At 35.4% G+C, this 27,420-nt stretch overlaps 1 protein-coding gene across 4 annotated transcripts in view; it reads right to left on the reverse strand.

Annotated features, from left to right (window-relative positions):
- The window catches only part of LOC124367650 (putative inorganic phosphate cotransporter), a 41,479-nt gene that overhangs the window by 10,073 nt on the left and 3,986 nt on the right, over positions 1-27,420 (reverse strand). Inside the window, exons 1-4 of one of the 4 annotated variants that reach the window (XM_046824641.1) lie at positions 25,536-25,694; positions 23,044-23,180; positions 22,708-22,938; positions 20,743-20,830 (exon numbers count right to left, since the gene is read on the reverse strand). In XM_046824641.1, coding sequence (XP_046680597.1) covers positions 20,743-20,830; positions 22,708-22,938; positions 23,044-23,145 — 421 coding nt within the window. In that variant the 5' untranslated portion in view covers positions 23,146-23,180; positions 25,536-25,694. Of the gene's footprint in view, positions 1-20,742; positions 20,831-22,707; positions 22,939-23,030; positions 23,181-23,200; positions 23,252-25,535; positions 25,695-27,420 lie in introns of those variants that run through there. The other 3 variants (XM_046824643.1, XM_046824640.1, XM_046824642.1) reach the window with 3 other exon arrangements.

Consider the following 27,420-nt stretch of genomic DNA (forward strand, 5'->3'; position numbering starts at 1 on the left):
GCCTACACATACATCAGGTACATACTTAAAAGTACAGAGTTTAACCCGACTCTCATATCATTTTTTGCACGTGTAGGCATTTATGGTCCGAATTAATTACACGAGTATTTCCAACGCCACAGCTGATTCTGCTTTTTTTGCCCCGAAAAAAATCACAAATACATAGGTCTCGGAAACCTACTTCGGTCAAAAAGCGTTTACTTATATCCACGTCAAATACCGGTCTAGGGTATTTCCAGTGCCATAGTAGAGTTTACCCTGTTGTCCCGACGATGAAAAAATATACGTAGGTCTGAGAAGCCTTATGTCGGTTAAAAGGTGTCTACTTCCAACCGTATAATATGGCACAGTTGAGTTTGCCTTATTGCCCCGATCGAAAAACAACATACTTCGGTCAAAAATACAGCAAACTGATAGACTTTAATGTTGCTCAGCCGTGTTCCATTGTTGGGCATGCACCACCATAGATCTCCTTGTCTATGTAGAAATGAAGTTTCATGCCAAATTTAAAGTCTACATATGATCTTCCTCGAGATATCGTGGCACATAATATATTCATTTTTGTTTATAGGGTTATTTTTTATAGCAGAGTTTAAATAATAAAAATTCCATTGTGGTAACAAGGTGGGTATTACAATGCAAGAGTGCGCTGAAATACAATATTGTTACCAAATTTTAAAATTGACTTCCCAATGTATTATTGTTTTACTGTATAAATAAGCCGCATGTGTTAACATATTACATGCTAAAATATCATGTGTTGCAAATTTATTTATTCACCTATTTTCTCGTTGCCACCATGGTTACTCATGAGACTATGTAAAAATATTAGTTAACGCTTAGCCAAATCCCATGAACGTCACTTATCAGTATTAAACTCAGTGTTGCGTGTATAGAAATGAAGCTTCATACAACATTTCCAGTCTATAGATAATTTCGTTTTCGAGATATCGTGGGATTAGACAGACAGACAGACAAATTAAATTTGACTAGTCTTTCGAGTGATAACTTCACTAGCGCTCAACCGATTAATCGGTTAACTGTAATATAACATTTTATAACATGTGTTCCAGGTATTTCCTGTTATTTTACCCAACTGGTTACTATTATGTACAGAATAATAATCTATAACAGCTTAATGACAAATATTTAAATGTTAATCTAAAATGATATGTTTATCAAGGTTCCTTCTAACCCAGCAGGGATCACTTCTGGCTGGTTTATACCTTTCAGTTAAACCCACCACTGGGCAGAGCAAACACCGATGTGTCACTTAAATCTGGGCAACCTTATGGATGTGCAGGAGCGGCACATCACTAACCGCAAATGTCCAGATTCTGGGGTTCATGGGCAATTCGATAGGTCTAGTCTACTGTGAGAGATGACTGTTGGAGTTGGTGGTGTTTGTTCCTTAACCTCAGAGGTTCTTGCTAGCCTCAACAAGGGTATGTCACCCCCTGCCTGCTTTGACTGGAGAGGCTGGTTCAGAGCTGGCCTCCAATTCTTCCAGGGAGACATGACTGAGATGTAGTGCCCTAAGTCTTCCTCATGGATTTCGATAGGAGGTGGCCCCTACTCCCTAACCTTACCCATCCTGAATATCCTGTCACTCCGGAAGCAGCGCAAAGGTTCTTACAGGACTAAGTGCAATTTATAAGCTTCTTGTCCTAAGAGAACAAAAAAAGGTTCCTTCTATAAACCTGACGTTGTTTTCTTTCCCTGAGGCTGTGTGACTTTGTTGTGCTGACACAAATGTAATCAAGTTTCGAAAACAAATAAAGCCACTACACCAGTTTTAATTTGCTGAAAAATAATCTTTCCAAATAATTACCTAATTAAATGAAGTAATAGACTATGTTAAACGATTAAATGTTAGTGATAATGATAAGGAGTCCTTTCTTAAGAATTAAAAACTGTTGTAACGAACGTTCGTTTAATAGTATTTTAACGACATCTATAAAATCTCTTGTACGAATTGCATATTGGTTATTATCTGTCATTGGCCATATAGTCCAGAGTACGTTATTACGACTCAGTGATAATCCATATGACGTTTTCGTATTAGAAGGTTGCAATATTTTATTAGATTATATTTGTATCTTACCTTAGTTACAGTATGGGATAGACACCCTCATGTTTCGATTTGTTTTTTACCTAAGTAAAATTAACGCCATTGCAAAATTATTGCAATTCGAGTTTAAAGTTTATTGCAATATATACATAAGTGTTTTTTGGCATTGTTACATTAAGGCAATATTTAACCCGTCTCCAATTAATTGTTTTATCTACAAATTAGTTTGTCACGAATTTTTAAATCGCCATTTCAAATGGATTACCATTTATAAAAACTCTTAAAACACTGAAATGTCCATTTTCAGTTTAAAACATTACATAAACATAGCCGTTACCAAAAGGTTTACTTCGTTGCTCAGTTTTTTTTTTTATATTTTTTTATTACTATAGCCAGGGTAAAACACAAGGCCGTAGGCAGCGGGGTGGAGGGGGTTTAGATGTTGTAAACAACAACGGATAATAATGTTGATGTTAAAATGGGGTTTTATAATGCAAATGCTTCAGTGCTAACAAACCTAACCCCCCCTCCCCCCCAACAAAATGTTTTCTGGCTACTGCCCTGGGTAAAATGACTGATATGTTAAATTTGGCTGTTCGTATTTGGCAGCGTAATACATTAGAACAGAATACCGATAATTGCCTGCAATAAAGTTCTTGTTGTTGACATGTCTATTAAAAAGTGTTTACGTTACCAACTTATTTATAGGTGGATTTCACGGTGGAGATTTTGGTGACGGTTCAGAAAATACGAAATACCGGTACACCGAAACAAACTATTTCCGTCACCTACTGTTAGTATTTTACTTTGAACTATTATGGAACCTCTCAGCAAAGTATATTTCAAATGTTGAGTATTAATAGCTCCAGTCCACCTTCCTCTTAAGTGCAGGATTTATCCAGATTTCATCAAGTCAGCAACAGCATCAGATTTCAGATGCTGTACGTAAGAGGAAAGTGGACTGGAGCTATACTCAACATTCGCATTGAATCAGCCCTTCCCACCATAGCTTCGTTAAGTGTAAAGTATATTGGTGAACACTCATAACATATCCTACTAATTGTAAAGGTTACTACTTAGTAAGTCGGGTCGATCGGTAAATCTCTTCTCTGTCTGTATGTCTACGTATGTTTCTCCGCTCATAGTCTCGAAAACAGTTTGACGTACAGTAAAGGGATTTAGCACCAAAGTTTGTCTCTTGAATCTATTTCTGGAGAGATCAAAGCGTCGGTGGTAGAAATTTTTTGGCCGAAGTAGGCTGCTCAAACGTATGTGTGTATATATTCTTGATCGGGTAAAAACTATACTCAACTATGTCATCGGAAAAAACCTTAGACCTTAGATTACTAGAAAAGACAGATGACGTTTTTGACCAAATCAGGCTCTTGAGATCTACGTGTTGATAATGATTGTAACAAAAGTCCTCATGTACTTGAATAACCTGGGCATATGTGCCAGGTGAAGACTATGTTAGCCATTCCCCTTGTAGTGTGTACAGTGGAACCTCGATAAGTCGGATTAATCGGGACCGCGGCCGATCCGGGTTAACGATAATCCGGGTTAGCCGGAGAATTAGGTAAAAATTAATTAATTAAATACGTAAAATTGTAAAAACATCAAATATGGACATTTAATTATTATTAATCCTTACAGTACATTTATAACTGTTCATTTCCTGGTAAAAAACTCAGTCAGCTTTGGTTGTGCCAATGTCGTCTGCCGCTTGCGTGCTGTGCGATCCCGCAGTCTCTTCAACATGAGCAATTCAGCCGGCGATGTTTCTGCCTGCCGCTCGAAATAAACCATTAGTTCGTTTAGTTTGATCACTGCATCTCCATGACTCATCACTGGATCTTCAATGTCCCCGTCTGCCTCCTCAGCGTCTGATTCATTAGCATCAGGCAAAAACTACGCGATCACTTCCTCGTCAGTAAGTGGCTCATAGCCTCCGTTATTGTCTGCCCCTAACCACAGATTAATGTCATTTTCATCGACTTCAGAGAGGATTTGGGGAAATACGCGTCTGTTATTGTTTCCGAGAATCCGGGACAATGACCGCCACTCGGCCGCCGTGTGCCATGAATCACACACTCACTGTCGTACAGTCCCATCAAATACTGATGCAAAAATTGATTCACGGATACTATACCACTCAAAAATATTACGTTTTTATTATTGAAATGTTTGTCTGGTTTTTCATTTTTTAATTGAAAATCGGTCCGGGTTAGCCGGACTTCCGGATTAACGGGGGCCGGCTTATCGGGGTTGTACTGTACTCGTAGTTGGACGGGGATGAATTAGCAGTCGGCAGTTATTGCAGCCACGGCAGGAAACGATAACGTTCTTGCGATCTAGCGATTTTAGTGTGCTTTACTGCCATAAACAAATTGCATGTACTTAAATGTTTTAAGCTTGCTGCGGGGACAATGAGCGCATTCCTATTCCTGTAAATGTAAAGATTTTAATGTATACATACCCTAATGAACTTAGTTTAAAAACTGTAATAACACATATGGTTATTTACGTTTCAAAATTATTGCAGAGTTTAAAATGTTCCATTTAAATGCATGGAGATGATGAAAATAGCACTAGAGGTATTTAAATAACAACAGTAATAACATTTCAACCCACACCATAATTACTGTCGTGCACTGAGCTTGTTTACATGAGAATCCGAAACTGCATTTAAATTCAAACAGTAATGGCAGAAATACTGTGTAACTTACACAACATATGTCGCCAGTGACGATTTCAAACCTTAATGGCTTGTGCATCTTCTATGTTATTAACCATGTAACTGGCGGTCACTTCATCCTGTAGTGTGGGGCTATTTTAGAGCTTCATGCAAGGGTTTTTTTAGTTTATGAAAAATATAAATTAGGAGCATATATATATATGTGTGTGTGTGTGTGTGTGTGTGTGTGTGTGTGTGTGTGTGTGTGTGTGTGTGTGTGTGTGTGTGTGTGTGTGTGTGTGTGTGTGTGTGTGTGTGTGTGTGTGTGTGTGTGTGTGTGTGTGTGTGTGTGTGTGTGTGTGTGTGTGTGTGTGTGTGTGTGTGTGTGTGTGTGTGTGTGTGTGTGTGTGTGTGTGTGTGTGTGTGTGTGTGTGTGTGTGGTGTGTGTGTGTGTGTGTGTGTGTGTGTGTGTGTGTGTGTGTGTGTGTGTGTGTGTGTGTGTGTGTGTGTGTGTGTGTGTGTGTGTGTGTGTGTGTGTGTGTGTGTGTGTGTGTGTGTGTGTGTGTGTGTGTGTGTGTGTGTGTGTGTGTGTGTGTGTGTGTGTGTGTGTGTGTGTGTGTGTGTGTGTGTGTGTGTGTGTGTGTGTGTGTGTGTGTGTGTGTGTGTGTGTGTGTGTGTGTGTGTGTGTGTGTGTGTGTGTGTGTGTGTGTGTGTGTGTGTGTGTGTGTGTGTGTGTGTGTGTGTGTGTGTGTGTGTGTGTGTGTGTGTGTGTGTGTGTGTGTGTGTGTGTGTGTGTGTGTGTGTGTGTGTGTGTGTGTGTGTGTGTGTGTGTGTGTGTGTGTGTGTGTGTGTGTGTGTGTGTGTGTGTGTGTGTGTGTGTGTGTGTGTGTGTGTGTGTGTGTGTGTGTGTGGTGTGTGTGTGTGTGTGTGTGTGTGTGTGTGTGTGTGTGTGTGTGTGTGTGTGTGTGTGTGTGTGTGTGTGTGTGTGTGTGTGTGTGTGTGTGTGTGTGTGTGTGTGTGTGTGTGTGTGTGTGTGTGTGTGTGTGTGTGTGTGTGTGTGTGTGTGTGTGTGTGTGTGTGTGTGTGTGTGTGTGTGTGTGTGTGTGTGTGTGTGTGTGTGTGTGTGTGTGTGTGTGTGTGTGTGTGTGTGTGTGTGTGTGTGTGTGTGTGTGTGTGTGTGTGTGTGTGTGTGTGTGTGTGTGTGTGTGTGTGTGTGTGTGTGTGTGTGTGTGTGTGTGTGTGTGTGTGTGTGTGTGTGTGTGTGTGTGTGTGTGTGTGTGTGTGTGTGTGTGTGTGTGTGTGTGTGTGTGTGTGTGTGTGTGTGTGTGTGTGTGTGTGTGTGTGTGTGTGTGTGTGTGTGTGTGTGTGTGTGTGTGTGTGTGTGTGTGTGTGTGTGTGTGTGTGTGTGTGTGTGTGTGTGTGTGTGTGTGTGTGTGTGTGTGTGTGTGTGTGTGTGTGTGTGTGTGTGTGTGTGTGTGTGTGTGTGTGTGTGTGTGTGTGTGTGTGTGTGTGTGTGTGTGTGGTGTGTGTGTGTGTGTGTGTGTGTGTGTGTGTGTGTGTGTGTGTGTGTGTGTGTGTGTGTGTGTGTGTGTGTGTGTGTGTGTGTGTGTGTGTGTGTGTGTGTGTGTGTGTGTGTGTGTGTGTGTGTGTGTGTGTTCAAGTTCAAGTTCAAACATCTTTATTCAGAAAAAAATATTATAGTAATACATGTATTATTATACAATTCCATGCAGATACTGTAAGCAAATTAGTACATTACTTTAAATCAATTAATACATTATGCAGCTTTCACAAAAACACTCCCAATGCACCCGAGAAGGCGCGTGCGGGAGGCAAGTTAGCATTAATTTTTAATTTTAAATTTGGCAGTCACAAGAGGCAGTTAACCAAGATTAATAACCTTAACACATTATTATGATCATTTTATGAGAAACAGCAACCATCAATCATACAATAACAGTGCACCTCAATGCAGCAATATATACATTAAACAATCAATAGCAAGAATAAATATCTGAATAGATAACAATCATAAATATAACATAATAAAATAACAGTATAAATAACATCTATATGGTAAAAAAGAATTAACTAACAATAACAAAATGATAACGATATATATATATATATATATATATATATATATATACACACACATCTACATACATACATATAAATATATACACATACACACACATACACACATACATGCATATGGTATTAACAGTAATAAATAAGCAAAACATTATAAGTAATTAATTAAAAAAAATACAAATGAAAAAAAAAATGATGTGAGAAAACATTAGTAGGTATGGGAGAAACTCTGTTCACACTATACGGTGTTTAGAACAAATTGTAAAACACTTCATCTTAAACTTAGGTTTTCCCTCAAACAGTATGTTGTTACCATATGTTTCAACCAGTTTGTTAAATAATGTTGGACCAAGATAGGAAAATTGATGTCTAGCAGTTTCTTTAAAATAATTAGGTACTTGCAAATGAGTCGACCAATTCCAAAACTCACTAACTCCAAAATTTTTGAAATTGAGGTTTTTATAGTATTTGGCAGTATTTGGGGAGTTTTATAAGGTAGCAAAAGATCTTGTTCCAAAACTCTCTAATTCTTATGGAAATATCAATGTAAAAAACTGCAACTGCAACAAAAACTCTCTAAATCCAATCCCTTTACTGAAATATAAACTCGCTAATTCATCTTCCTCCATTACTGTTTCAAAACTCTCTAACTCCAGGCTTCAACTAGCACACTTCAAGGCAGTACTGCAACAAAAACTGACTAATTCCTAATTCATATGATAGTCATTGGCAAACATATTCTTCAAACAGAAAGTGGGCAGTTCCTTCAAAATAGTTATTATTTTGTGTTTATATATTGGCTACACTGTACAGCAGTGCATCTTGGGAAAATTGTTTGTTTACTTCATTAGTTATTTCTGTTTTGTACAATATGGCTGATCCAGAGGTAACCTTATTACAAAGCGGTAATGTTGAACCAATGCCTGACAATTCCACGAGAAAGAGAAAAAGAAGAGTAGATAACTGGAAGAAAACCAAGGACAAAAAGAAGAGGTAAGCTAAACTATATTTATTACAGGACAACATAATTAAATTTGTATGTTTATCCAATGATGACATAACCTAAAAACCCTTTAACTGTACACTAACATTTTCACAGCATTGATTGTTTTTATGATATCGGCTTGTATTTTATTTCTGTTTTAAATACTGGTTATTTAATTAGCTTACGGAATATGATTTGTTTCAGACACTCCGCTCAAGGATTCCCAAATATTCCAACTTGTGGACATCGTGAAAGAGCTAACGGATCCAAGCACTGTTATGACTGTTCCCGTCTTAATATGCAGGACATAAGGACGTTTTCATCAGGGGTTCTACAAAATCTTGCAATAAAATTGACCAAGATCAATTTTATACTGAGGTACGCCAAAGGAAAAGTTCCAAAAAGACATCGGCTTCAAGGTCCTCATTCTTCTGAAAGAGGTATGGCTATTGAATATTTCATTACCATCATACAGCAATGAAGGAGGAAGTGAATTGGTAAAAGTTTGCCAAAAGGCTTTTTTAGATATTTTAAATATTTCAAAATTTAGAGTACAAAGATTGTGCCGTCTTGTGTTTCAAACTGGCGAATCGCCAAAAGAACTTCGAGGTGGAGACCATCGTTCTAAAAGTCTGAGGAAAAACTATCCAAAGTAAAAACCTTTATTGAGGCTCTACAACCTGTAGAGTCACATTATTGCCGAGGGAAATCCAGACGGCAGTACCTAGCAAGTCATTTAAGTATCTCTAGTCTGTGGAAATCGTACAACAACACTACTGAAAATGAGTTTTTAAAGTCAAGTATGAGTACTTTAGGAAAATATTTGTAGAGAATTATAATGTAGGGTTTGGGTCACCAGCAACAGACCAGTGTTCTCAATGTCTTAAGCTGAAAGAGAAGATTCTATCTGTGGTAGATTTTGAAGAAAAGGGGAAACTGAAAATAGAATTACAAGTTCACAAAAAAAGAGGTAAGATGTTTTTTGAGCTATTGCAATCTGAAGAGGCTGGGACAATCACGTTTTCATTCGACTGCCAAAAAAAATCTAATTTTTCCTAAGTTGACTGATCAAGCTGCTTATTTCTTACGACAGTTTTATGTATATAATTTTACAATGTGTCTCGGTTCTTCTCTGTCAAAGCAGACAGTTGAAAAACACTTTCATTTATGCTTGGACTGAAATGGAAGGTGCGCGAAAGGTTCAAGCGAAATAGCTTCTTGTGTTCGCCATCGATTATCAGAAACAGTCTATCCAGAAAATGTACATACAATTAGATTGTTTGCAGATGGTGCTGGAGGACAAAATAAAAATACCATTCTTATTACAGCTTTACTAAACTGGTTATTGACTAAAGCACCTCAGCACATTAAGACAATTGTAATTCAACTATCCGGTTCCAGGACATTCTTACATCCCACCCGATAGAGTTTTTGGGGTAATAGAGAGAAAAGTCAGAAAAGTTGAAAGCATCACCATCCAAAACACATACTTTGACATTTTTAGAGAAAGTGGAACGGTCAATAGATTAGGTTTGGACTTTGATGTTGAAAACTGGATGGAAGTATGCAGATCAACAGTAAAGAAGCCAGGTCAATGGCACTTTAAGTTTTCCACTTGTAAACGATTCATATTAACAAGAGGCAAAAAAGGAAATGGATTAGTAAGGGTGGAAGTAGCCTATAAAAAACGATATAGGAGCGTCCAGAGGAATAGCCAAGAAAGGCTGTAGTCTGAGAAACATAAACCCCCAGATGAAACCAAATTCTGTTCAGGTTAATCCTGCAAAAGTTAAGGATGTTAAAAAACACTACTACGAAAACATTATGGGGAACAATGGGATCAACTGGAGTTTCTTAGGTACTACGCTGATCTATTTACTACCAATGATGGGGAAAAACCAGGAACTTAATCAAGATGATCCTAATGAACATGAAGATCCAATGGAGGATGAAGTTTTAATCTTAGAGGGCAACTTTGCATTGTAAAAAAATGAATTTTAAAACAACAAAATGTATTTAAGTTTAATTGCATACAAAATTGTTTAATTTAAATACATATTTTTTCATTATTACAAGTTTTATAATATTTACCCAACCTTGTTGCCCTAAAAACACAATGTTGCAACAAAACTACCTAAATCAAAACCGTACTGCAACAAAAACTGTCTAATACCAATCTCCATTTCCAAACTCTCTAACTCCAATATTTAACTGTTGTTTTCTAGTTCAACAAAAGAAATACATTTAATTTCTTACTGTTTAACCAATTAGTAGTAGGATTTATTATTCATAACAATAAAATAATTACTTTGAGTGTTATACTTTAACCACTATAGTTTTTTGCTCATCCTGTAAAATTTAGGAAAGTGGAGTTAGTGAGTTTTGGAATTGGTCGACTCAAATGATAGAATTGGGTAGCTCTTGTTTCTCTATGTAGTGTTTTCACAGGATATTTTTGCAAATGTTTATGAATGTACATGATTGCGGCCAACTTATATAATTGAGTAAATGATAGAATATTATTGTCATTGAACAGATAACTTACTCTATCCATACGCTTTAGACCATAGATTGTTCGCACAGCATGCCGTTGACACATTATTAAAGGTTGAAGTAGGGTAATGTAAGTACCACCATAATGTATAATGCCGTATCTCAATGTGCTTTCAAACCATGACATGTATAACTGTTTCAAATATTCACTTTTTAAAAATTGTTTCATGTGGTATAGGGAATAATTTATTTTTCTCAATTTCTTTGCTAGATACTGTATATGAGTTTCCCACTTTAACTTACAGTCAACATACATGCCTAGGTATTTAACACTGTCAACTATTTCTATATTGGAACATTTACATTCATACAGGCATTGGTGACTATGACAAAATAAGTTAAACATATCATGTAGATCCGACTTGGGCTTATCACTATCAAAAAACAAAATACACTTAGTCTTGGATACATTTAATAACAATCTGTTTTGAATTAACCATTCTGACACCTTAGCTAAATCCCTATCTATTTTAATCTTGAGAGCAGCTCTGCTGCCAGCTGAACACACTAAGGCTGTATCATCAGCATACGCAAACAAAGATGAGTGTAGGCCTGTATCAAGTAGGTCGTTTATGTATATCAAAAAAATATATGGGCCTAACACCCCTCCTTGAGCTGTCCCGTATTGTAGTTCTAAGCACTCGCTTAGTACATTATTTATTTTTACAACCTGTTTTCGTTGTTTGCAAAAAGATACCAACCAATCCAAAGCTGAGCCACCAATGCCACATTTCTTAAATTTTTGAATCAAAATATCTATATCTAAAAGGTCAAATGCTTTTTTTAAATCTAAATAAATAGCTAAAGTAAATCTATGGGCACTAACAGCACTAGTAATACACTTTAAATGCTCCTCTAAAGCCAAATCTGTTCCTTTACCAGGTAAAAACCCATACTGATTTCCAGAAAATAAATTATAATCTTGAAAGTACTTTAACAGTTTTCCCTTAATAAAAGTTTCAAATATCTTAGCAACTGTGTTTAAAAGAGATATCGGACGATACGACGAGACCTCCACATCATCCCCTGCCTTGTACACAGGTACAACCACAGCAACCTTAAACTGATCAGGAAATATGCCCTGTACAAGAGACTTTTCATAGATACAATGTAAGAGAGGTACAAATATATCAATGTTGTTTTTTATAACTACACCACTTAAGCCATCTAACCCAGAGCTGCTCTTATTTTTCATTTTCCGAATTATACTGTAAATATCCATTACATCTAAATCGAATTTATTAAACAGAATATCATTCATAGTGTCTTCCTGAAAAAACATATCACACCCAAATTCATTCCTTTTAAGATCTGGAACAATGCTAGTGTAGTAATTATTGAAAGCGTTGGTAATAAAAGCCTCATTTCCTGCAACTTTAACTAGACAGTCATTTACCCTTATGCTACCTATATGTCTTTTTCTTTTGTTTAGTACTTTCTTAATAACATCCCAGTACTTCCTACTATCACCCTCACAATTTGCTATTAATCTAGAATAATAATTTAGCTTTTCATGCTTTATACACTTACGTACATATGTAGACAAATCATTGTATTCCTCTCTTAAACGGGCATTGTTCCCCTTTCTACACAAATCTTTATATAAGACATTCTTCCAATTAATGAGATTGACCAAATAGTCCGATATCCACTCTTTTCGCCTTTTATTCTTGCTATTTACCCTTTTAAGAAAACAAGAAGCTTCGTAACAAATATTGTATATTTTATAAAATTCTTGTACTGCTGTATTTACACCTAGGCTATTCTTAACAGTACTCCAGTCTGCAGAAGCCAGCTGCCTACTTAACTTACTATAATCTACAGTTTTAACAAAGCTAGAATTAGTTTTAATTTTAAGTCAGAGCCTACAATAATAACATTTAATGCGTAATGGTCTGTTATTCCCAGCTTTACAACGCTGCAATTAAACTGCAAGTTTTTTGAGTTTCTTATCAAAACATGATCAATACAGGATTCACAGTTATTCATTACTCTTGTGGGAGTATCAATGCAGCTCTGATATCCAAACGCTGAAATTAAATTTAAATATTCAATAGCAGAACCCTTATTTTTACCTTTCAAAATACAAACATTTAAATCACCTATAATCATTGATGGATCATATGTTTCTTTTAAGATATTTTCAAAATCATTTACAAATAATTTATAGGTTAACTTACATTGTCTATAGATACAATATAATGACAAATTTGAAGGTATGTTGTTAATGCTGACAGTCAATATGACGTTGATAATCTCAGCAGTGGAAAGCAAGATAAGGCGGTGTGTATAAATCAAGGTCGAGTCGATGTAGATGATAACTCCACCGGCCTGACTATCTGGTCTGTCCTGCAGAAGCATGTCGTAGCCATCTATTTGGTAGTTGATTTCCTCTCCGTGTTTTATCCAAACTTCAGTCAAAGCAATAACATTAAATTTAACTGATAGGCTTGACAAATACAGGACCAATTCGTCAAAGTGTTTCCTTATGCTTCTTATGTTTAAACAGAAGATTTGTAAGGCTTCCAATTCAATTACACTGGTCATTAATAAGGATAGTTTTCTTTATATTGTGTCACTTTACTCTCAACGTGTTTCCCCCTCAGCCAAAATGTCAATGTCGATTCCCAAACTTTTTAGGTCCTGCGGTGATGATATCCTCTTCCTCTCCCCATCGTCCTCCCTCCTGACAAATATCTTTCCCTCCCTTGTCCACACGTACTTGTACCCTCGTTGTTTAAGCTTTTTAGTATGGAAAAGTAGATTTTTAGTATATGGGGTCAAGTGCTCATTAACATAAATGTTGGTTTCGGGAACACCATCACAGAAATTTTTAGAAGTGAGTTTGGTTTTCTTACTTTTCTCTAAAAAAGAATCACGTTTTTTCCTATCAGAGAATTGGACAATAATGGGCCGTGGACCCCTGCTTCTCTTGACCGGGATTCTGTGAGCAGCTTGAATATCGCTCTGATATTCAATATGCTCATTGACAAAGCCAGATAAACTTTTAACTATTTCTACCATATTTTCATTGCCTTGCTCCGGTATACCTTCAATCTGGAGATTTCTGTTACGGTTGCACTGCTCTAAGCTTTCCAACTGAACTTGATAGCCAAATAATTCTTTCTTTAGAGCAGAGTTCTCATGTTTTAAATCATTTTGCGATTTTTCTAAAGCCGCAACTTTCGCAGTAAATTCTAACATTTTGCTCTCATACTCATCAATTTTAGCTGAGCAGAATTCAACAGATATTTTTAGATCAGACATTTGAGCAGAAAACTTGCTATCATATTGTTTAAACTGATCTTTAATTGTATCCTCCATTTTTTTAAGAACTCATCATGTAGCTTAGTGATTACATCTTTCGGTATAGCCGACTTACTCGAGCAGTTTTTACACTTCCATGCATCTCGTCTTTTCTGTCCCATCCTGTTCCATGTGGTTTCCAGTATGTCCGCACATTCAAAATGGTAACTGACAGCACAAGACGAACAAACCGCAAAACCATCGACATCAGGCACAGGATCAGCACAAACGCCACAGTCACTCATGATAACAAGCGATACCAGGATAACAGAGCTCAAGCAATACACGTCCACTCGCAACGACTACCAGATAACGACTGTGTGTGTGTGTGTGTGTGTGTGTGTGTGTGTGTGTGTGTGTGTGTGTGTGTGTGTGTGTGTTCAAGTTCAAGTTCAAGTTCAAAAATCCTTTATTCAATACAATACAGAACACAGTTTACATCAATCATTCCCAATGCACCACGTACGGCGCGTGCGGGAATACAGTTGGCCATTCTTATTTAATTTTATGCTAATTGTATCTTGGCAGCAGTCTATAGTTACTAAATATTTCATACCTTATTTTTATAGTCATAAACATAGATAATTTATCATTTAAATATTTTCTTTTTCAATATACCACCTGAACCATAAACAAAGCAAATAACAACAAAGTAATAATTATAAGAAAAATACAACAATAACATTTAACTTAACATAAATAACTATATAAATTCATAACAATAACAATATAAATTATTAACAATAACAATATAAATTATTAACAATAACAATATAACTTCATAACAATAACTATATAAATTCATAACAATAATAATAATATAAATTCATAACAATAACAATATAAATTAAAAACAATATAACAGCAAAACAGCAACAATACAACATGATAATAGTAAGTTAATTTGTGTGTATAAATAAACATTACATATGAACAAATTCTAACAATTTCATTTTTACTTTATGTTTTTTCTCAAAAAGAATATCATTCCCACAAAATATTATAAACTTGTTATAATTGGCTGGACCCATGCTATAAAATTGATGCCTGCTAACTTCTTTGACTAAAAACGGAACTGATATTGACATAAACTGACCTGACCTAGTAAATCTATTTTGCTGTTTAAACTCAAAGTTTTGTAAATATTTCTGAATGTACATAACCACTGAATATTTATATAACTGTTCAAATGTCAAAATATTTTTCTCAGCGAATATATAGCTTAATCTATCATTATGTTTGATATTATAGATAATTCGTAAGGCGTGCCTTTGATTCATTACAACTGGCTTTAAAATTTGTGTGTGTGTGTGTGTGTGTGTGTGTGTGTGTGTGTGTACGCGTGCGTGCGTGCGTGCGTGCGTGCGTGCGTGCGTGTGTGTGTGTGTGTGTGTGTGTGTGTGTGTGTGTGTGTGTGTGTGTGTGTGTGTGTGTGTGTGTGTGTGTGTGTGTGTGTGTGTGTGTGTGTTCAAGTTCAAGTTCAAAATCACTTTATTCAGGAAAAAATACAGTACAATGTCATACATACACTTTTATCCCCCAAGGCGCAGAACTGCGCGTGCGGGGGAGAAGTTGGTGCCTAGATCCTTATTTAATTTGACTAATCATCACACTACATACCGTTACATTTAGAGCGAAAAAACACATATTACATTTCATGCATAATTATCCAAATTCATAATTTTACAGATCATTAGATTAACAATGCATACTAATTAATATATTAATAACTTTGATAAATAAATCCAATAATAATTCATATCAGCAAAAAATACATTAACATCTTAGATAAATAAATATAATAACAATTAATTTAGTCAAAACATATTAACAATCTACATAAATAAATATATTAATAACTTAGATAAATAAATATAATAACAATCAATATAATCAAAAACATATTAACAATTCAAATAAATAAATATATTAACAACCTAGATAAATAAATATAATAACAATTAATATAATCAAAAACATATTAACAATTCAAATAAATAAATATATTAACAATCCATATAAATAAATATAATAACAATTAATATAATCAAAAACATATTAACAATTTAAATAAATAAATATATTAACAATCCATATAAATAAATAAATGTATACATTTACAGATCAATGACATAACAATAAATCAACAAAAACAAACTATAATACAGATACAGAGCGTCAACCAGGCCAGACATAGCGACAATACGAGTGCAATAAATAGCTATATAATAAATAAATATATATATACACATTACAATAAGATAACATTCACAACTATATACTATATAACAAAAACAATTATTTTATCAATCAAGAGGCAAGTTCTTGACATATTCCAGAGCTTTTAATTTTACCTTAGGTTTCTTTTCAAAAATAATGCTCTGCTCACAATGCAGCAAGAAATTGTTGTATATTTTAGGACCTATGTAACAAAATTGATGCCGACTCGATTCCTTGGTTACAAGCGGAAGTTTTAGTAATAAATTCTGACTAGATCTTGTCACTCTGTTATTTTCCCTAAATTCAAATTGACCAATAAACTTTTGAACAAACAGTATTACAGAGTATTGGTGTAGCTGTTTAAAGGTTAAAATATTATTTTCGGAAAAAAGGTAGCTCATCCTGTCCATGCGTCTTACATTGTATATTAATCTTAAGGCATGTCTTTGATTCATAATTACACTATTTAGATAGGTAATATAAGTTCCACCATAGTGAATCAATCCAAACCTCATGAGACTCTCAAACCATGAAAGGTAAACATTTTTTAACTGGTCGCTTCTTACAAAATTTTTTAAGTGGTAGAGTACATAATTAACCTTTCTCAACTTTTTGGACAGAAAGTCTATGTGATGGTCCCATCTAAGGCGTTTATCTATGTACAGCCCTAAATATTTAACATAATCTACTACCTCAATATTACTACAAGTACAACTATAAATACACTGATGCTTATGACAAAATAAATTAAACTCATGCCTATGTTGCTCATTGGTGAGGTGATAATAAAAAAAAAACTATACATTTAGATTTAGAAGAATTTATCAAAAGTCGATTAGATGACAACCATTGTGAAACCTTATGCAGATCACTTCTAATTTTTATCTGCAGTGATTGCCTATTATAGGCAGAGCACACAAGTGCAGTGTCGTCAGCATAGGCATACATGGATGAATACATCTCCAAGTCTAACAGGTCATTTATATAAACTAAAAAAATAATCGGCCCTAAAACTCCACCCTGAGCTGTGCCAAAGTACAATTCTAAGGGATCACTCATAACATTATTAATCTTAACAACCTGCTTCCTCCCTTTACAAAAAGATTTCAACCATGTGAGAGCCAAACCACCAAAACCATAGTATCTGAATTTATCTAATAAAATGTCTATGTCTAGTACATCGAAAGCCTTTTGAAAGTCAAGGTAAACAGCCACTGTATATTTATATTTATCTGACGCATTGACAATCAAGCTAATATGTCTTTCAACTGCTAAATCGGTTCCTCTTCCAGGAAGGAACCCATACTGATTACGAGAAAAAAGCGACTTTTGGAAAAAATAATCTACAATTTTGTTTTTAATTAAAGTTTCAAAACTTTTAGCTATCACACTAATTACAGAAATTGGCCTATATGACGATACATCTGAGGGGACGCCTGATTTAAAAATAGGGACTACTGAGGCTATCTTGAACTCGTCAGGCACCCTTCCCTGTTCTAATGATCTTTTAAACATACAGTACAAAAGGGGTGCAAATATATCTAGGTTTTGCTTGATAGTCATTATATTGATACCATCAATACCAGTGCTACGCTTGTTTTTAATTGAATTAATAACATTTACGACATCTTCATAAGTTCAATCAAAACTATCAATCAAAACATTACATTCATTAAAACTCTCCAAAAACAGATCACTTCCAAAGGCTTCAGATTTTAATTTTGAAATTACAGATGTATAGTATTTATTAAATTAGTTAGCAACTTCAAATTCATTACCACTTACATCAACCAACCTATCCTCAACTCTAATAACACTCAGAGACTTGTTTTTATTTTTTACAATTCCTTTTATTACACTCCAATATTTTCTCGGGTCACCCTTACAGTCATCGATAAGAGAAGAATAATAATTCATTTTAACCCTCCTAATTTGTCCAGTAACATATTTTGAAAAATTATTATATTCATCCCTTAAAACTAAATTACATTTATTCCTACAGTACATTTTAAACAAGTTATTCTTCCTATTAATTAATCTAATTAGTTGATCTGTAACCCACACCTTTCTTTTCCTATTTATACTATTAAGCTTTTTTAGTTTGCAGGAGGCAACATAACAGGCATTATAAATTTTGTAAAAATTAGATACACATAAATCAACATCATTTACATCATAAACATCATTCCAGTTAGCCATCTGTAACTGCCCTCCTTAACATTCTGTAATCCAATAAGCTACAGTATTTTGGGCGCTCTGCAATGTTTACAATCTCTGATATAGAAATATTTAATGCATAATGGTCTGTAATATGAAGCACGACAACATTAGACTCAATTTTGAATTTTAAAGAATTTCTTACAAGGACATGATCTATGCAAGACTGACTATTATTTACAACTCTAGTAGGTGTGTCAATTAAACTCTCAAACCCGAATGACGAAATTAAATTTAAATACTCTTTAGATGAATTATTATTCTTCAGCAAACATAGATTCATATCACCTACAATAATGGTAGGATTAATTGTCTTACTCAAAATATAATCAAAATCAGTCTTGAATTGGTTAAATGTAAATTTACACTGTCTGTAAATGCCAAACACGGATATCTGGAGGTTGTGATTGTTGTGGGTGACGGTGAGCACCAGTTCAATTATCTCGGCCGTGGGGACAAGGGTCAGCTGATAAGCGTACCGCAGAGTAGACTCCACGTACATGCAGACTCCGCCCGCCTGTCCGTCTGGTCTCGGTTGTAGCAACATGTCATAGCCAGTCAACTGATACCTGTCTTCCTCACCGCTCTTAATCCAGACTTCCGTGAGAACAATTAAATTATATGTTTCCGGCAAACTCTGAAGATAAATACATAGTTCATCGAAATGTTTCCTCAAACTTCTAATATTTAACACAAATATCTTTAAATCATTGAGTTTACTGAAAACAGGATTGATCGACATAACAAAATTTTGTAACTTACAGTTTAGACTTATTTGACACTTTAAGACACTGTTGCCTGTCCACTCACACCCAACAGTCTATCGATCTGTTCCAAGGACGTGACACGAAGCGTTTTGCCACCTTCGTTCTTTTTAGCAAGTATTTTTCCTTCTTTCGTCCACACATACATCCAACCAGACAGTTTTAATTTTTTTGCGTTAAACAGAAGATTTTTGTTGAACGGGGTCAAGTGCTCATTAACATAAACATTTGTCAATGGTACACCCGCCTGAAAGTCAGTCGATTTTACTTTGGTTTTTTTTCGCTTTTTGTAGGAACAAATCTCGAGTCTGCCTGTTAGAGAATTGCACAATAATTGGCTTGGGACCTGCTTCACGCCTAGTAGGTATTCTGTGCATTGCCTGGATATCATTTGGCAGGTTTAAAGGGACTAAAATGCAATAATGTGAACCATTAAGAAAAAACTCAAATTCACGACATACACTGTGTTATTAAATTAGCTATTCTTTATTTACATCAGCCTGAACATTGATGAATTATAATGAACATATAGAATAATATAATCGTGGATAATATAAAAGTGAAAAACAGTAAAAAAAGCTATGTGAAATGAATTTTAGCCAAACGAACTCCAATATCCTACTCAAGGCCGATAATTTATCAGATTTAATTAAAAATATATTTCTTTATTCCAAAAAATATTTATTTGCACTATTACAACATCCAACACATTTCATATTTAACACTAAAACACGAACAAAACTACTAACATAAAAGTAAGCAACGCCGGCAAGACGGCGTTCACAACAAACAGCTCACGTTTTCATTTACGTTTAGAATCAAACAACCACAAAACGAAGAGTAATAAAACTCTGGTTTTCGTTATCGCTTTTCTTCCCGGATATAATATTGCATGAATCAAATCGATACTTTACCGCAGTTTTTCATAAGAAGTGATTATGTGAGGGAATGTTTGACCGACAAAATGATGTCGGTTATCACTTCAGCAACGGCAAAAGACGATAATAATTTGTGTATTTCATTTTATACACATATTTGCTATCAATCGAAAGGTCTTACTCTCTATATATATTTTTTGTGTATTTGAAAAGATCATAGGACTTTGTTCTATGGCCTTCCAAAATTCCAATGTTAATCTCATGACAGAACTTTTATTTAGTTTAAAACAGCTGATTACTAAAACACACGTATTGCTTAGGCAGTTGCTAACCCAAATAAATATCAGCTAAGTTGTTATAAAGTCAATAACGTGTACTAATAAGGAAATTTTCTACGTTCGCCATGCATTACAGGTTCAATAGGAGACATTAATGCTTGTTTTGTCGAACAATAAAATTCAATCTACGTTACTGAAACAACTAGTAAGTACATCAAAATAAAAATAGTGCTCAATACGATATTTATAAAAATACATTTGCTACTCCACATATCTTTTGCACGCTTACTATCTTTTGAGAATAGTTATCCTTTATCACTCAATATATAACGGCAAAGAAAGTGTTATATATAACATTGTGTCCAGTCTAACATATTTCTTCCCGGACTATACTGAGTGATGAATTATAACTTTTATTTTAGATATATTAACGAATTCATATATATTAAATTTGTATAAAATACAATAGTTTGATTTCATATGAACATTGAACAAAAATTACATGTTACATTACATCACACCACAGAGCGTGTGATGGTAGCATACTCCCCCGGCGAGTGAGAGACCGTGGTTCGAGTCCCGGAATGTTAGAGTGATTTTTTTAACTTACAGAATTTTCCAATATTAATCAACAAGAAATTGTAAAAATGAAAATACTGCCAGCATAACTTCTACACATGTGGCAACTAATGTTCTACTTACCTCCAAACACAAATGAGAATATCCTGGTCTTCTCACCAGGCGGAGCCCACTTGGCTATGTGTGTGTTGACAGAAGGGAAAAAGAACCCCTAAAACAATGTCAAAATCAAGAATTTTGGAGAAGTAGAGATTCAACACAAAAACTGAGCTCTGTAAAAGAAAATCATCCTAAGCTCATTGTTTCTACTGCGGACGGTTACTGAAAGCTCTAGGTCTACTAACCGCTACTAGAAGACGATCTGTAAAATCTTGAGTTGATTTTAAAAATCTTTATTTTTTAAAGAGTCAGTTTAAACTAGAGGATATAAAACGTAATTTGGTATGAGCAGGAATAAAGACTAAAGCTGTAACACAAACTCATTAAATTAAAATACAGATGAAAACGTATTATCTTACTAAAGTAAGCATCGTCAAGCTAGATATGAGATATAGTCTAAAAGACAAAAGAAGAAGTAAAGCGAACCAAATACGAGTATGAAAATAAATAACCGGATTAAATTTATTCCATAATTAATTTTAATACTTTGTTGAATTCTGAATAATGATGAATACGTCGTAACAGGATTACTGAAGGCACATGTTGGATATAAACCATTTGTATGGGGAGACAAATCCGCTGGAAATTTACAACGGGACCTGGTACTGTTAACGCGAGCTGTATGGGTCAAGGCAGGTCTCCAACCACAAATCGTCCTGTATAGAGGTCTTAAAGTCCTTTAAAATCCTGACATTTATGCACAAAACTGAAATTGTCACTCATGCCTCAAAAACAAATTTACAAAAGGTTGGTGAAGTCCCAGTATCAGTTTGTTGAGACACTTTTTAGTTACATTTAGTGATCTGTGGTAGAATTGTGTTTTTTTTTTTTTTGTTTTTTTTGTCGTTGGTCTGTCTGACCATACAGTAACTATTATACCTACACGGTTTGAGGTGCAGTGGCGCTATAGGGATATTTGTAACAGCTCAAAACTAGCCAAGGCGATGCAATGTTGCCGTGTTTTACTACAGTGTGCGAAAGAGATGAAAATACTCGTAGTTGGTCGTATACTAGCGAAAAAGCTGTAAATATATTAGAGCATTACCTCGAGTCCTCTCTATACTGTATAAAATACGTTACTCTTTGGTCTGAATTTGTAAGAATACAAACAATACACTTGTACGTCGGTAAAAATATTTACTTTTGAAATCAAAGATAATAAGCGAAAGACTCTTATCAATATATGTTAAATCTATTTTAGGTCGTAATCGACAATATCTAGAGGATAATTTGTTACGTTGTGCAGTAAACATAAAATAGTGTTAGGTATTGTGAAGGAAACAGGATTTTTCCGGACATTTTCCATCGTTTAGTGATACAAAGAATCAGTAACACTGCGTTTCGAGAGCTGAAATCTGATTTCTTCTTCGTGTAATAACTAACCTAAGATATAATTACAAACTAGGTTAAAAATAAACAAATCAAACGAGAGCGTTGTGACACGCCACGCGTGTCAGGAATCACAACCACCTTGTTGTGTGTCAACTTTATTAACTCTAAAACATGCACTTAATAAAAAACTAAACACAACACTACTTATTAAATCTGAACTACAGAATAGGTCTGCATTCGCCGACCAACCACCTACGACTGAGTATGGTGTTGTGTTTGTCACATGGTGGTTGTGATTCATGACTTACGCGTGTCACAACACTCTCGTATGATTTGTTTATTTTTAACGTAGTTTGTTAGGTTAGGTTAGTTATTACCTGAAGAAGAGATCAAATTTCAGATCTCGAAACGCAGCGTTACTGATTTTTGTATCACTGAACGATGGCAAATGTCCGGAAATATCCTATTTCTTTTACAATCCTTCCTTCGTCAAAAACCAGCCTCAAACAAAGAATAGTGTTATTGTTAGAATTAGAAATAGGGTACAAAGTTGTCTTCTTATAATACTCACAGCAAGTGATTATCAACAAGTATCACCTGTGAAAGGCCTTGAATGACTCGGCTGAGACAGAAGATGACCCAATGGCAGTTCACGGCGATGGAAGGACTCAGCAGAGTGGTAGCTGAGCAGACCAGCATTGCGCTAAGGAGAAGATATTTAGGGCCGAACTTGCGAGACAGATGACCAGCGGGAATCTGGGTGACCATGTACCCCCAGTAGAAGGAGCTCAAAATGATACCTTTTTGGGCGAAATCCCAATCCAACACCTGTACAATTCACGAGAATCAAAATAGTCTTTCAATCATTTCCTGGATTCCAATCGATAATTTTCATGTTAATTTTTCATAAAGTACGGTACCTCAATCATTTACCATGATGTCTGGATCAGATCCCTTAGTATCGGTCATGGCTACAATCCCTACAGACAGGCTGACCCGCATGGAGTAGGACAGCACCATAGAGAGAAATGTCATCACTGCTTGGTAGTGTCGTACTCCTAACCCTGAAACTAAAGACAAAATCATTTACCATGATGTCTGGATCAGATCCCTTAGTATCAGTCATGGCTATGATCCCTACAGACAGGCTGACCCACCACAGTAGGACAGCACCACAGAGAGAAATATCACTACTAACCCTGAAACTACAGACAGAATCATTTCTTTCCAATGATTCAAATAACTTAAGGGGAGCCCGAACGCCATTTAAACATAATGTTAACTGTGGGACACATTACTCAAAGACTAAAAGAGATATCTAGATGAAACTTTTACAGTACTTAGAGGACACCTTTTGCTAGGTTGTGGTGAGAGGATTTTTGAATACAACTAATAATAATATTATTTTAATTTTTTTTTTATTATACTTTATTTTTACAAATTTTATTTAATAAAAAAATCAATATCTCAAAAGTTAGTGACTCAATTCAAATATGCTCTCTCAGGAAACTAGTTTAAGCCCATATAAAGATGTCCTGAAAGTTTCATTGGTCTACCTTTAATACTTTTTTACTTATGTGTCTTCAAAATATTAAAAATGCAACTTTCGGAAAATCAACAAAAACTAAAATAAAATCATATTTTTGCTATTTACTCACACTTAGTGCCCTCCAGCAGCATATGCTGGATTGTCTGGGTCTTCTGCATCTTGGTACTGGTCCTCAAGTCTCCTTTTAAGCAAGGTCCTGCTCTGTCTGATCTTTTTTTCCAATTCTTCTGCGGCCTTTTCACTTTTATGTATTCGGTATTTGTCTAGGCGATGCATAGCCTCAATGAAGTGCTTACCTAATTGTAGCCCTAGGTGCTCAATTACTTTACATTTGCTTGAATAGCCATCATTGAAAGACAATACAGCATCTTGGGCACCAAATTTTAATGTTGGTAGGCCTACGAAGGTCCTTTTAGGCACACGGGTCCAAATAAGATTATTCAAGGCCTCGTTTGGGTTTTGTGTTTTACCAGCTAAGCATTTTTTTTAACAATTCAGGGTTAGAGAGATCTCTAAATATTGGCTTTACTTCTGACATTATGATTTCAGGAAGGTGAAAGTGCTTGTCGTTGTCATATTCTTTGCACTCGATAACTGCAATGTTGTACTTACACCACATATCAGGTTCTTTAGGACAGAGTTCATGACTTGGCTCATTGTTACTTGACATGACATGAAAGTAAGTGGCCCAGACTGCTTTTTTTCATATCATTCAGGCTGTGACAATTCCTTCTTATAGCTAGGCCATAAAAAATCTGAAGCTTTTGAACAGCTAAATCTGTTAGTCGATATTTTCCCGAAAGCGGCTTACCATCAGCAAGCTTTGTGTTCTTTGATTTCTGTTTCAGTGTACGCAATCAAGTTCCCATTCTTTTTTGAATATGCCCTATACACTCCAATTTACTTATTTTTATATCCTCACCATAGGGCATATACTGAAAAAAATAACTAGTAGCACTATAAAAAGTAAAATGATGCTAAACACAAATGTTGTTGCAAATATCTGCTAAAAATTACGTTGCAAGCATACATTCAAATAATGTTCTATCTAATTTAGAGCTTTATATATATGAAGTGTTATATATCACTGGAAAGAGGAATTTCTAGAGAATAATAATCAATAATAATCAGAAAATGTATAAAAAAAAATTATTTGGCGTTTGGGGTGCCCTTAACTGAAAGAGAATATCATATTTCTAGTCCTTCTACATCATTGTTTACTGAGACAGTGCTTGGGCATTATGTCTGTGTTTAAAACTATTGTTTGAAGGTCTTTAATTACAATTGTATTTTACCCATAAATCTAATTCTCAAATTCATACTGGATGTTTTTGCGGCGAAAACTATTTGTTTCATATCTCTGCTGCATAGATTTCCTATATCGTAGACGATTTAGAATCCTCATTGAACAAGTGACCGATAAATTTGTCATTACAATATGATTTATTTAAAGTAATAACAAACGAGACCTTTTGGCCCACTGACCACAAGATTCATATAGATTTACGTTTCAGTCCACAAGACTAGCATATTGAAAGTCATGGCACTGAATCCTAGTCCCTTAAAGCCACGAGAATTTGAATTAAACTAATTCTGAAACACTCTAAGCTACCAGCTTCTGTATTAGATCCCGGCTTCTGTCAGTTCCGTCTTTAGTAGATTCCAGACTCAGAGAGCTTTCAGTCTACAGATACTCTAACTCCTGATCTCTGTCAGCTATTGGCCTCTAAGAGCATTGCAACTTTGAGATTATCAAGCTATGGGACCAATCGAACCATGGAAGCTTTCTATCCATAGGAGAACTAAAACTATGGTCTTTGGTAGTTCTCAGGATTTGAAAAATCATGCCCCTTATAGCAGTAAACTTTTTAAGTACCTGGATTCTGACAGCTGCAGGCCTCTGGTTGTCTATTCTGGCCGTTGAAGATCCCAGCTTCTAGCTTCTAGCAGATACCAGCTTCTGCTCACTTCCAGATTCTGACAACTCCAGGCCTCTGGAAGGTCTCAGTTTCTAGTAAATGCCAGTCAATGGCAGATTCCGACTTTAGGCAGCCACAGTAATTAGCAGTTCTTGGAAAGCTATCAATCTTCAGAAGGCCCCAGCATCTATCAGCTTCTTGCCTCCTTCAGAATCTAGTTTCTAGCTGGTTCAAGCCTCTTGCAGCTGCCAGGTCTGCTAGAACCCAGCCTCTGACAAGTACCATGTAGTTAGCTTCCGGCCTCTGTAATTCTCAACGTCCAGGATCCCCTAGCAGATTTCAGCATTTAGCATGCCCCGGGGCCTGGCGGATCCTCTCTTCGGCAGATCGCGGCCTATTATGATACCCGATTTCTAGCAGCACCTATTCTTTGTAAGTTCAAAGCCTCTTACAGATACCGAATCCTCATCTCTAGAAGCTCTCAATGTCTAAGGCTTACTGACCTGGCCTGAGTAAACAGAAGAACTCTACTTACCACCTATTGCCTGTAACTATAATCATAGAATTGTGTTAGATACCTCTTTTTAAATATATGATTTGTACAAGATCTTTTTTAGTTTTAAAATACTGTTGATTGCTTTTCAGGAAAATATAAAACTTTAAGGCTCCCTTCATTTGTATATTTAAATGTTCACATTTAACAAGAAAATATCATAATTGTTTTCGTTTAGATGAATATTGTTAATACCTTTAAAACAAGACATTCCATGACTTAAATATGTTTTTTACCAAGTTCCTATGATGTAAATTCAAGTTCATTTTACAACAGCTAGATCTCTATACCAATCAACAGACCCTCAAAATAATATCCGCAATTATAAAAAGCAAATTCAATGATTAATTATCACTCTTCTTTACGTCTCAGTCCACTAGACAACCCCGCAACCTCTCGCCCGTTTCTATGAAGTATAAACACCCGGTCTAGAATGATCATCATGGCTGCGGCAGTCTTCCTAAACCCAACTAATAACCCCACCGAAAAGTTTGAAAAAGCGAAAATTTGCTCAGTTGATACTTCAAATTTAATAGAGTTGAAGTCTTCGAATGTAGTGAACGTTTTGTAACATCAGTTGCAAAGTGAAGTTTGTGCAACTATACTTCCGACAATGCGTTGTCAGCTGAGCTATATTCAAAACAATGCTGGCACAGATTGATAACTTTCACCTTCTAATGGGGGGAGGGGGGCTGAGCCAATATGTTACGAAGAAGCCTGAAATAGAACACTGACTTCAGATTACATGTCGGAAATTCCTGGAGGATAGTTGTTCCAAAACAGGACACTGCCAAACTACTACCGGATTTTTAGTAGAATCATAGATTAATCCGTTATTTCCTTGCCTCTGATTTTCGTAACAAATATTGGAGGAGTCTTTTTATAGAAAATATGTCAAAATTCCGATGCGACGCAACGGCGTTTAAATAAACGAGTGCAGTGAAATGAAGTAAGAAAAATGGAACAGAGAAAGGGACACAGGGATTTTCTTCCCTAATATCTGTTAAATATGAACATTTTAATAAAATATAGTAATTAACATACTTCATTGTGAATACCTTCAAAACGACACTTCATGGAAAATGACATGGAGAAGAAATAAAAAAACCTAATTTCACTTTGATTAGCAAAAAACGTTTTTGAATAGATTAAACGAGTAAGCCAGTTTCTGCTACAGTTTTAAATGCTATAAGTTGAGAATTATAGGGAATGCAAAATAATGAGGTGCATTACATATATGTTTAATGTTTTCCTCCACATCATAAAAATGACACTTAAGTACTTATTTT

The sequence above is a fragment of the Homalodisca vitripennis genome, chromosome 8, assembly GCF_021130785.1.
Source record: "Homalodisca vitripennis isolate AUS2020 chromosome 8, UT_GWSS_2.1, whole genome shotgun sequence".
Lineage (NCBI taxonomy): Eukaryota > Metazoa > Arthropoda > Insecta > Hemiptera > Cicadellidae > Homalodisca > Homalodisca vitripennis.